At 45.4% G+C, this 12,864-nt stretch overlaps 2 protein-coding genes across 11 annotated transcripts in view; both read left to right on the top strand.

The window, feature by feature from the left end:
- The window catches only part of PDE11A (phosphodiesterase 11A), a 142,823-nt gene extending 137,456 nt beyond the window's left edge, over positions 1-5,367 (top strand). For all 10 annotated transcript variants that reach the window (XM_065670266.1, XM_065670256.1, XM_065670258.1 and 7 more), the window contains one exon: positions 98-5,367. In XM_065670266.1, coding sequence (XP_065526338.1) covers positions 98-259 — 162 coding nt within the window. In that variant the 3' untranslated portion in view covers positions 260-5,367. The remainder of the gene's footprint in view (positions 1-97) is intronic.
- A 1,226-nt stretch (positions 5,368-6,593) lies between these two features.
- IFT70B (intraflagellar transport 70B) lies at positions 6,594-9,216 on the top strand. The gene has a single exon (XM_065672755.1). The coding sequence runs from the start codon at positions 6,667-6,669 to the stop codon at positions 8,665-8,667; it is 2,001 nt and encodes a 666-aa protein (XP_065528827.1). The 5' UTR covers positions 6,594-6,666; the 3' UTR covers positions 8,668-9,216.
- Positions 9,217-12,864: the final 3,648 nt, after the last annotated feature.

The raw sequence follows: 12,864 nt of genomic DNA on the forward strand, positions 1-12,864 counted from the left end.
ATGAAGATTAAACTCTTTTTACCCTGTTACTCCCTGGAATGTCCATCATAGGAGTGGAAATATTATCAATATTTTTTTCTCTTTAATCTTCTTCCAGAGTCTGGTGAAGCTGAATGTGAAACTGAAGCCTATGCTGGACTCCGTGGCGGTTAACAGAGGTAAATGGGAGGAGCTGCACCAAAAAAGACTTCCTTCTCAGGCAGCATCCTCGTCCTCCCTTTCCTCTAGCTTTGCTGTGTCTCTCAAAGACATAAATTAAGCCTGCAAATGTCAGTGTCGCTTTACAGTAAGAGCTGTCTGAAAGGTTTTGGTAAGCCTGGGCCCACCATTTTTTTTAAGAGATGCTTTCAAAGGCATGCTTAATTGATTGGATATTATCTTGATAGCAGCATAGTTTGCTTTTACTTAGTGGGCTTAGTGGGACTGAAAGAAAGGCCTGCGGTGAGACTGCGCTGGTATCTGGAGCGACACGGAAGACTTAGCATAAGAAGCATTCATTCAGCTCCACTACATTTCAACTGCTGCTGTAAAAATCTGTAAAGCTGACAACAGACTGAAATATAAGAACTTACAGCTTAATAAAATTAATAAAACAGAGCAGAACTGGGATGCAAGCTGGTCAATTCATGTGCAAGGAGCTGCAGGAAAACAGAATAGTATGTAATTACATTGTTGTTTTGCATCTCTTCAGTACATGTTATGAATCAATTATGCCTGCTTTTGTGATGTCCCTCTCTCTTTCTTCCCTCCTCTTTTATGCCTGAATGTTCTGAAAAGCCTGCTTTGTATTCTAAAGAAGTATTTTTTTACAACAAAGCTTCTTAGTGATTGATCAGGGCCTTTAGGATTGCCTACCTTTGCTACATTTAAAAAACAAACTTTATTATCTTTAAAAGCACCAACCTGTCCCTGCTTCCCTGAGAAATTCATAAACAGTGAAGTAAATTTCTTAGCACAGGGAAGTTTGCATAAAGGCAAAATACTGCAGAGATTTCTTTTTAAAAAAATACTCTTTTAACATGTTAATTTAAAAAAAGGAAAAGATTAATGGGCTTTAATGAAAATACAGTACAAATAAAAAAAGAAGTCTGTTGCCTTGTCCTTCAGGTTTATATTACATTGAAAAGCAGACCATGGATGAGCTTTTCCAGTATAATTTCCAACTGATATTTCTATTTTGAAATGGTGGAGAGGAAGAATATGATCATACTGGAGTGACTGCCTCTTACTTTTCTTTCACTACAATTTAAAATGCTATTACAGCTAGCCCAGCGCCAGTCAAGGCTCACATGTAGATGTCTGTGGTAGAGGTGTTCAGAAAAATCTAATCAAGTATGACAGGTCACAAAAACAACTGTGTCTAGTTCTGTGTGATGATGCTAGTATTACCTGAAAGTTGGTCTCTTTCCATTAGTGCAAAGATCACTAGTGTAGCAAAACTGTGATCTATGATTTCAGGGTGCTTTCTCTGCTGCATGACTGGACACAAGAGGAGTCATGTTGCAGTGCTTATGAGTTCCCATTCATAAGGAAAAAAAGCCTTTGTACTCCATGAAAAATGGGATTCTAAATATAGGGTTGTCTAGCAGCAGAAATTAAAGCTGAATTCAGCTAAGTCTTACACCTGTGCCAAACTCCATTTACTTCAATGGAATTACTTTGAACTGACACCTACTTAATGGAAATGAGGGCCTGGCCCAGCTGACCAGATGCTAAAAAGAGCTTTCCACCTTCCTAAGGAAAGTGAGTCATTAGCACCTTTGAAAAGCTGACTGCATCTGTCTGACAATCAAACAGAAACAGCAAATCTATTGATTACTCCTTAAAAAAATCCCAAACAAACCACAGCAAAACAAAACCGCTCTGTACTAGGGATCATGTCTATAGGAGAATAGCTGGAGATTGCAGTACCACTGCAAACCAATCTGTTAGGATGGTTTGGATCTGTTAGGATGGTGATTGGACATCACCTTCTCTAGCAGAAAGCAGCAGGGAAGGAGCAGAAATGCAGACTGCACAGCAGAGAATACACGCACCAAATGGAAATGTTTCTGCTATTATTTTACCACTTCTTTCTTCCCTGAATAAAGACAAACATAAGATAGCAAGCAGCAAGCCATACAAAACTTACCACCCGTACTTTATAGGAAAAACAGATCCTAGGAGCTGCCATAATTCTGGCAGGTACACACACCTTTCCTGAATTTTGATATTGCATATTGCTAAGTATAACATAATTTATAGTGTGTACCCTCCAGCTTCCCCCAAGGTTGAGGCTCCCCTCATTTCCTCTCGCTTTTATTGGCTTCAGTGCACTGTTGCCCATGGCAACACCTATGGTGCAGGGATGGGGATGCAGCAGGGCCACAACCTGACGTACAGCTGAAGCTCTAACAATGTCAACCATCAATCAAGTGACTGTTTGTAATTGCCTCCATCTATTTCTCCTGTCTTTCAGTATCTTTGCTATTGTGGGTCAAAATTCAGAAACTGCTGACTAATGTTATGGTTCTGTTCCTCCATCACAAGGAAGAAAATGAGAGAGCACTGCTAGATCTTTATCAGATTGTTCTCAGGCAAACCGAAGCAACCCTACTGAAACCAGGGGGCACAGTACTACACCTCAGAACAGCATTTGGTCTCTGAAAGCGCTCAATCTTAAAAAAAACAACCAACAACAAAAAGAACCTCTTGTACTTTGTTTCTTTAACACTTAGCTAGGGAATTGGCAACAGACTTGCATTTTTTGTGAGACAAAGAGGATTCTTTGTGGAAGCATGCAGTATAGTAAAGAAACGTATTCCAGGTTTCTCATGTTTTAAGATGCTGAAAACCACTTTTTAGCTAGTGCTCACAAACTTGATAGACAGAAATTATACCTGCTTTTTATTATTTCTGATAGGGAAACATTTCCCAGTACTCCAGTCAGTTCTGCCAAACTCTTCCAGAAGGTGCACAGGAGATGACTCTCTAGGCTATTACATAGGCATTACCTGTCTTTTACTCATTTCTCTCCCCACTGCACAAGGCGAGATCAAAACCCATTGAGACTGGCTTAGTTCTGTGAGTGCACATAAAGCACAGGTCCACAAGAGGCAAGGGCAAATTAGAGGGCATGAGCAGAAGAGGACAGAGGACCCACTGTTTCCCAGGACAATGCTAACATTGCTTGGCCTTTCCCTGGAGGTGCCCAACACATCTGGTCTGCCTCAGCAACAAACAAGTCATCACTTTTTTGCCCCAGCAGTTAGTGGAAATCTGGCCTTGAATGAGGGCTCTAGCATTTACAATTCCAGTGCTAAACTGTGGTGAGCATCTGGATCATCTATAGGGTCACAGGGGCTTGATTCTGCCCCAAATTTGCTTCAAGCTGATTCAACAGCAATGCCTGTTTCTAGGTATCTACTGACTAGTGCTAACGGCAGCCTGAATTCAGTCAGGTTTCTTGTCTCCTGAATCGCAGACCATGCAGTCTCACAGAGGCCAACCAGCAGCCCTTACTTTATCAGCAGAACATGCTCAGGAGAAAACCTGGGTTTTCATCCCCATCCTCAAAGATAGTTCAGGTCACATAGTAATTCCACTCAGGATTCCCACCTGTGAGACTGCTTAACAAAATCAACCTTCCTCACTACAAAAAAGAAAAGCTTTTATTTTCCTGTGTAAGTGCCCTAGCATTACAAAGGATAATCGGGAAGGAGCCTTACATTCAAATCCTACTTGAATCTGGAGGACATTTCAAACTGCAGCTGCACTTCCCCACCAATCTGTGCGGAGCCACAAGGGTGGGCTTGTCTCCTGCCCTCCTCCATAAGCCCCTTACATGTGCCCAGCAAGGAGACAGGATGCCTGCTGGGTACAGCCCAAGCTCCTGCTTCACTCCTGGAAGATGCATAGAGCTGACAGACATTGGCAGAAGAGCTCAGCTCAGCTTGCATGTACACCCTGCTGGAATGAAATGTTCCCCTGCAGCACAACACTGTGACCCCACCAGAAAAACAGAAAAGCTAACACTGTCCAAGGGAAGGAGCCCTGGCGTAGAGGCTCTCCTACTGTGGTTCCGACGGAAGGATTTCCTGCCTCCCAAGAACAAGAAGTGAAAGAGTTGTCCTTGGCCATACTTTGAGTAGTAAAATCAGAAAATTTCCCTACCTACAGGCAAAACAGAACAGCTTCATAGTGTGATCAGGGTGGAGACATTTGCTTCTGTCAGGAGGCAGGTTTGCTCCTGCTCCAAAGCAGACTCACACTTACATGGCCAGACAGCAGCAGCACACAGAAGTTTAAGCTGGATGCCTCAGGTGGCAACTGGACACTGAACTCCCCATACAGCTCTGTCACAGCCAGTCCCTACTACGCTGAGGTCGTTAGTATGGTTTGTGCCCTGCAGAAAACAACCATAGAGTAGACGAGTATATTTCATTTTAGCTCAGTATTCCTGCAGATGGTGCCCTTGGTACAGCAGGCGTGCTTTTCTGGACTGGCGACCTTCCTAACTGCCCCCTCTTATAGTGCACTGCAATCTCGTAACGTGCCTGTAGTTATCATCAAAGCCAATATTAGTACTCACAAACTACTTTTGAAAACTGCAACCAGCAGTGCCTAATGCAACTTGTAGTATTTAGATCAATTATTCCTGGTGGGAAAATAGGCGTGTTTCAGCCTACAGGCCAAATACTTATTTTCCCTTCATAAAATATTAACTATTTTAGTTACTGATAGATCATTTATGCATTGAGTGACATTTTAGAACAGGTTTATTCCAAGGTTATGTAAAACATACTAATAGACACTTCCAGTGCTTAGAGTTCTGGGCAAGAAAATGTAGTGCAAGAAGATTTTTATTGGCTTTAACAAAGAAACAGAAGATTTTAAGAGTAAAATCATGTGAATGGTTTCTAATATAACAATGAAGTGGGAGGTATAAATCAGCTGAAATGAGACTCCAGGGACTTCCATCACTTGAATGTGCCAGGATTGGAATACATCGCATATATTGCTCATTACCTTTTCTTTCTTGGATTACGTTGTATTTAATTACCCATTTACAAGCATGTTGGTCACTTGTAGTTGTGTAGAGAATATAAGCTCTGAACCTTTGCCTATGGGAAACAACTGACACACGCACAGAAATACTGTGCGTACGTCCTAATGCAAGTGAACCCTATGTACTTTCCAAATGTGTAACTTCAGACTTCTGGATCCTTTTTCTTTCTGCATTTTAAGACCATTACCCTCACTGTTTTGCTTTAGTAGATCAAACAATGCCGATTCAGCTTTTTAGAGCATGTTTTTGAAATTAACAACTCGACTTTATTGGTCTCTCTAAAGAAAAAAATAATAAATCATTTTAATGGTTTGCTGTGATTTTTTTATTATTACTGTTTTACTTTGAAATAGTGTTGCTGGCATGAATCAGACAATTACAGAATGGTTTGGATGGGAAGGTACCTTAAAGATCACCCAGTTCCAACCCCTCTGCCACAGGCAGGGACACCTTCCACTAGAGCAGGTTGCTCAAAGCCCCATCCAACCTAGCTATCTGTAGGCATATACGTTTATATATGTATATGTACGGAACCAGATTACTGACTCACGCAAAGAGAAGAGCATGAGAACACATGAGACTGAGCAACCCAGATACCATTTTTGAAACAGGACCTTGCAGCCCTTGTCCCTGGGAGCAAACATAACCTTGCTGGATATTCGGCGTTAGCATGGAATGACCAAAAGACACACACGGCTGGTGACTCCAACAGTTATTTACAAGTACAGAAACTGCATAGAGTCTGTGATACTGGACATACCATTGGTTAGTAGAAACACGGGGGGGGGGGGGGGGGGGGGGCAGAAGAGGGGAAATATCCCCCCAAAGAACAATTACATTAAGATCATTTCAGAAAAGTTGGAAATTATTTCTTCTACATTTTCACAGCTGCAGGAGAGCTGACAGACTGCACTGAGGTAGAGACATCCTTCCTTGCATCAGCCCTAACCTTTGGATCTCACGAGGCTGTAACAGGGATGTTTCCTGCCCAAAAAGCCCAAGACAGAAGTAAAATACCAACTGGCCTGTGTTCCAGGACTGCATTTTTAGCATAGGGCCTGCTTTTACACTACCATTTGCTGCTGAAGGAACTTTTACACAACATTTATGAGTAAACTAGAGGAGCTGGTTCTGATTTTATTCCTTCCAGCTGGCAGCACAGTCAGGAGGAGAGAACTCTGAGACAATCTGGAATCTCCACAGAACAGCCCTTTCAGTGCTCGGGAGGCAAAAGCACGAAGGGCAGTCAAACACAGGGGTACACAGCTCCTCCCGCGGGCACCACGTCCCACAGACACCCCGGCGGCGGCACACACCGTACGCAGCCCCCGGCGCAGACGGCCGGAAGGCGAGCTGTCAGAAGGGAGGGAAGTAAAGAGCGCAGCACAGGGGCCCGGGCCCACTCTCGCCCTCATAGGAACCCGGCGGGTCACCCCGCATCGCGTCCTGCGCCGCGGGCACTACAGCTCCCGGCGTGCCCCGCGGCGAGCCCACGGCGCACCACCCGTACGTGCCCGCGCTCGCACCGGCCGCTTCCGGGGGAGCCCTTCCGCTCTGGCGGCGCCGTTACCACGGCAGCAAGGGGCACGGCTGCAGCTCGGGCTTCCGTGGCAGCGGCGATGGAGGCCGCGCCGTTGCCGGACGGGCAGTACACGGCCGTCATCTACGGGCTGATTGTCGGCGGGCGGTGCGCGGAGGCCGTGTCGCTGCTGAGCCGCGAGTTGCAGAGGAGCTGCCGCTCCCGTGGCGGCCTGTCCCTGCTGGGTTACTGCCACTACCAGCTGCAGGACTTCGCGGCGGCGGCCGAGTGCTACGAGCAGCTGGTGGCGCTGCACCCCGAGTTGGAGGCGTACCGGCTCTACCTGGCGCAGGCCCTTTACAAGGCCGGGTTCTACACCGAGGCCCTGCGGGCCGTCAGCCCGCTGCTGGACCTCCCCGCCTACCAGGGCCGTGCCCTGCGCCTGCAGGCGGCCATCCACTATGCCCAGGGAGACCTCCCTGCGGCCAAAAGCCTGGTGGAGGAGGCGCTCGCTGCCGCTGCGGACGGCGGCCCCGGGGCGGCCGAAAACCCCTCGGAGCGGGCTGACGCCGAGATCAACCTGGGCTGCCTGCTGTACCAGCAGGGCCGGCACGAAGAGGCCAGCAGCAAGTTCGCTGGTGCCATGCAAGTGTTGGGATACAGCCCTGAGCTGTCCTACAACATGGCACTGTGCTGCTATGCAGCCAAGCAGTACGCCCCTGCCCTCAAACATATCTCCGATATCATAGAGCGCGGCATCAACCAACACCCAGAGCTCAGCGTGGGCATGACCACCGAAGGCATCGATGTCCGCAGTGTAGGCAACACTATGCTCCTTCACCGCACGGCCCTGGTGGAGGCCTTCAACCTCAAGGCGGCCATTGAGTACCAACTGCACAACCTGAAAGCAGCCCAGGAGGCCCTCACAGATATGCCACCAAGGGCTGAAGAGGAGCTGGATCCAGTCACGCTGCACAACCAAGCATTAATGAACATGGACAGCCAACCCACCGAAGGGTTTGAGAAGCTGCAGTTTCTGCTGCTGCAGAACCCCTGTCCACCAGAAACTTTCGGAAACTTGCTACTGCTCTACTGCAAGCATCAGTACTATGACCTGGCAGCTGATGTGCTGGCAGAGAATGCCCATCTGACCTACAAACTGCTCACACCTTACTTGTACAACTTCTTGGATGCCGTTATTACTTGTCAGACTTCCCCTGAGGAGGCTTTCTACAAGCTAGATGATTCAGCAGGGATGATGACTGAGCAGCTGCGAAAACTCATGAAGCAGGTACAGGAAGCTAGGCAAAACTGGGATGATGAAGCCATAAAAAGGGCAGTTAATGAGTATGATGAGACTCTGGATAAATATGTAGCAGTCTTGATGGCCCAGGCAAAGATCTACTGGGACATGAAGAACTATGCAATGGTAGAAAAGATTTTCCGCAAATCAGTGGAGTTCTGTAACGAACACGAGGTGTGGAAGCTCAATGTGGCTCATGTGCTCTTTATGCAAGACAACAAGTATAAAGAGGCTATTAGCTTCTACGAGCCAGTAGTTAAAAAGCACTATGACAACATTCTTGATGTTAGTGCCATTGTGTTAGCTAACCTCTGTGTCTCCTACATCCTGACAAGCCAGAATGAAGATGCAGAGGAACTGATGAAGAAGATCGAGCAGGGAGAAGAGCAGATGTCTTATAATAATCCTGATAAAAATATCTACCATTTTTGCATTATCAATCTAGTCATCGGGACCCTCTACTGTGTGAAGGGAAACTATGACTTTGGCATAACAAGGGTCATTAAAAGCCTGGAGCCGTATAACAAAAAACTGAGCACTGATACATGGTATTATGCCAAACGGTGTTTCCTGTCCTTGCTGGAGAACATGTCCAAGCACATGATCATGCTATGTGACAGTGTGATTGAAGAGTGTATTCAGTTTCTGAAGCAATGTGAACTGCATGGAAGAAACATTCCAGCTGTCATTGAGCAGCCCCTTGAAGAGAAGAGGTTGCACAGTGGGAAAAACACAGTTACCTATGAGGCCAGGCTTTTGAGGGCACTGATGTACAAAATTACTGGGTGGAGTCCCTAAATGGTGATCCTCTATAGCTGAAATGAGAACTTTGTGTCTGTTCTTTTCTGATGCTTATAAGGTGGTGCTCACCCTGGTAGTCCATAGCAGGGTGGGTTTCTCTTGATTGCTTACCTTTAAGGATTTTGTCCCGTATTTGAACAACATCCAGCAGAAATAGAACATTTGCACAAAATTAACCTGCACCAAATAAGTAGGGCCATTCTCAGTAATCTGGCATGTTAAATACACCTTAAGATGTGTTGACCAAGAACTTCAGTACAGAAATATCATAGTTTTATAAAATATTACATATATAAAAAATATATATTTTATATGTATTTTGACCAAGATTCTTTTCATTGGTTGACAGTTGAGAAGAATTTGTTACCCACCTCTTTCAGCACAAAAACTGAAGAAACAGTTGTTTCAATTCTCTAATTTGTGCCTCTGTACGAAATGTTTTTCTTCTGCTTTTTCCACGGTATTTTGAGTGTGTTACAGACCATGTTTATAGTATATTTAAACACAAAAAAAATGGCTTTATAATAAAAATCAGTCCTACAAAGATTAACATTGCCTTTTGCTAATTTGGTAATAATGCACGAGTATTCTGGCAGATTGTATACTTAATACAGGGACCAGGAGTATGTTCCATGTATTTCAGGAGGGTACCTCAGTGTAGGCCTGCCCTTGCAGTAAAGTTTGTTATGACTGGACCTAACTGGCTTCAGAGGCACAGCTTAGTGCTGCCTCTTGGCCTCTGCACCCGCAGGTGCCCATGCCTGCACTGTCCCAGTGGCAGCTGTTTCTCTGCAGACCTGTTTGGTAGCAAGAGCTTACTTAGTAACACAGTCCTATTTGCAGCCTGCCTTGTCCCTTTGATCAAAATACCATTCCTAAAATACAGCAATTTCTTGTAAGAGGCTGTGAATGTGAAATTATTTTCCTAAAATAAACATGTAACTTCCATTTCGTGCAAGGTTTATGACTTACACCCTTAGATAGAAGAAATCTTTTCAGTTTCCTCCTTGTATTGCTATTCCTAAATCTCATAACACTTATCAGAAACCCTGTTTATTTACTTAATTTCTTTACTTGGCATCTCCATCACCTTGGCATCAGTCAGTGTATTTTCTTAAGTGTCCCTGTAATTTTTCCACCGTATTACATGTTCCACAGTGAAGTAAGACAAAAACACCTTTCAGCTCTTTTACACAGTGTGGTTCTGTGCCCTGTGACTGCTCTCCTGTTCATGTGTTCTGCCTCCTGACATGACCTGGATTTTTTTTTCAGTAAGGATCAACTACCCATGGCTTTAACTCGTTTACTTACTTTTGATACTGGCTCCCTGAAGAGCTGTCATGGGGGAATTCTGGAATCAGACTGCATGTCCCTCAAAATCCAGCTTCTGTGCTGTGGTTTACCTGGAAAGAGAGAGGACAGCATTTAACAGTTGCTCTATTATAAAGCAATAGAAAACTCAATCCTTCGAGAGGATTACATGGGGACTGAACAGGCCTGCAACCGTTTCAACATATAGAAGATCAACTCTAACTATCCCCTGGGAGAGAAACCTCTCAGGGCTGAGCATATTGTCTGTAGCTAAAGGAAGCGGCTGCAGGTTAGGTAACATTACAGTTTACCCTAAACTTCCTGTAACAGTAAAGTAAAATCACATTTAACAGTGTCAAGAATGATAAAATGTTCTAAAGCTAGAGAGTGGGCAGGAGATGTAGCAAGGTGTCTAGAGAGGCCTGCAGAGCTCAGTACTAGTTCATAAAGCCCCCGATTATGGTGATATTAAACATTTCCCACAACTGCTTCCCCATGAAGAGCAGACCTGTGACTTTGAGTTCTGTTTTTCTCCATGAAGCACAGCAGCAGACTGTAAAGCACATTTCTAATTTACAGTGGAATTGCATTCTATATTATGCAGCATAAACAGCATGACCTTTAGAAAAAAGAAGTTTTTAAAGTCATGCCACATAATGGTGCCTGAAGCGCAGTAATGGGCAATGACTTCGGGAACATCAGCCCTGGTTTTAATATTCATTGAGTGTATTCTGTAAAAGTCAGTGGGCAGTGCTTGCCCAAGTGTTGAATGCCCTCTAATGGAGGGCAATTTAGAGATGTTTCCATGGCTGTTTGGTGATGTTCAGATGCTCTAGAAGCTCCCGTACAACCAGTGCATGGCTTTCATTGGGGCGCTGCCACCAGGGTTAACCACACAAAGCACTTCGCCTCTTTCTCACTTTCTATGGCCATGCAGGGGTCCACTATGAAGAAGCGGAGGTGACAGGGCTGGCTGGCCCTGGCTCACACACCCCAATCCTGCCTGCCTCCAGGGCAGGCACGGGGCCCTCTGCTGCAAGGTGGGAAAGGAAAACAGCCGCGCTCCCCATGGATAAAATGTCCCCATAACGGACGTGGTGTTGTGCAAGACGTGGCTGTTTTAGAAGATGCGGCTAGAGGGCAGTCACCAAGTCTGGAATTTGCTTCAGCCTGTTGGAACAGATCAGAGGTACCAAAAAAGACACCAGAAAACCCTAGGCAAAATATCAATAGCAGCATTTTCCTTTTCCTTCTGCTTTTACCTGCTTTTCCTCCCTGAGTACACTGCACCCCAGACAACCCAAGGTTTCTGAGCAGCTTGGGTAATGCTGAACACCATAACTCCGATGTGGAGCGGCCTCTGTTGCTGAAAGGAGAGGGAGAAGTGGCAGACCTGAGACAGAAGAGGAGGAGACCTGGGACAGGTGCTTCCTCATCTGCTGCATCAATGGGTGCTTCTGCATGGGGTCTACTCCCATCACAGCAGTATTTTCCGCTGTGTCCACCACAGCCTCTTCCTCAGTAAAAGCCTACTTCCCATGGCCACAGCATGCTGGGGCAGACACCCCAGCCCCTATTTTGTCCTAGAGAGCTGCCTGCCCGCCCTGTGCCCAGAAGATCTGTGTCCTGGGGTTGTGCAGCTATCATCTTTTGCAGTGTCTGTCTCTTCCTCCAGAGGCAAGTGTGCATTTTGTAACATCTCCAACTGCAAAGCACTTCGGTCATGAAAAATATATAAATGTTACAGCCGGTTTTATTACCGCCTTTATGCTGCATTTAATGTTATCATATGTGACTTACACACAAAATACATTTTTAAAGGAAAGCACATACATTTTTATTTAGAGAAAAGGGAGGACACCACATAGTGGTTTATGCTCCTTGGAAATGCAATAAAATCCACCTAAATTAGTACCCTAAGCCAGCACACTTCTTTTGTCCACAACCAAAAACCAGTTTTCATTTAAAAGAATGCAAACAGAAAACACTACCTAGAAACATCTGACCATATTCCCAGGGAGCTGTAGAGGGCGAACTGCTGCAGGTACACACAGATTCCTAAGCAAGAGCCTCTGCTTTTTTTTGGCACGAGCAAGGAGAAAGCTGGCCTCAGCCCTCTGTTACAGCATCAGTATCCATAAGACGAGCAGTCCGAGATGCCTCCCACACACACATCATCACTGTACTGAGGGCAATCTCCAGTTTTTTATTTGAACAAGCATCCTCTCTTGCACCTTGTCCTTGCAGTGCATCTTGTGAAATGTTCTTGCCCTCAGACCTTACAAGGGCTTGCCCTGTGTTGCAGATGACGGGCCGTATTGTACTGCGGTGGGCAGATCATCTGTTTTTTCCAGTTAACCTTGCAGTAATTACAGCACACATTGCACAAGCAAAGGCCTCAAACTACTCTGCCAGCAGCCCACCTGCACTGGCGGGTGAACAGGGGAGGCACAAAGAGCCTGAGATATGATTTACTTCATGCTCCACCTTGAACCCCCTTGTTGCTCAAATCCCTGTAGTTAATCAAATGTCTGCTGCCACCGCCAGCAGAGCAGAGGTAATGGGTGCCAGGGACACTTGTGATCTGCTCCACAGTCAGAGCTAATAGAAAAGATTCAGTAATCAAAGGGCAGCTGACTTTACAGTAAGACAGATATAAAAGATGAGACAAAAGAGTCTTCCTGTATAGTTCTGGGAGGAGCATCATTAGAGTCTTCCCTGGAGAAGTCAGGGGTGTTTCTACAGGGTAAACAAACCCCATTAGAAGAGGGACAAGGAGAAGCATGATATTTCTCTAAAAAAGTTGAAGTTACATACAAGGACAAAAGCTGACTTGGACAGCCTATTCCACAATAACTTACTTACAACATCCTAGTTTAGATG

Source organism: Lathamus discolor, chromosome 3 (assembly GCF_037157495.1).
Source record: "Lathamus discolor isolate bLatDis1 chromosome 3, bLatDis1.hap1, whole genome shotgun sequence".
NCBI lineage: Eukaryota > Metazoa > Chordata > Aves > Psittaciformes > Psittacidae > Lathamus > Lathamus discolor.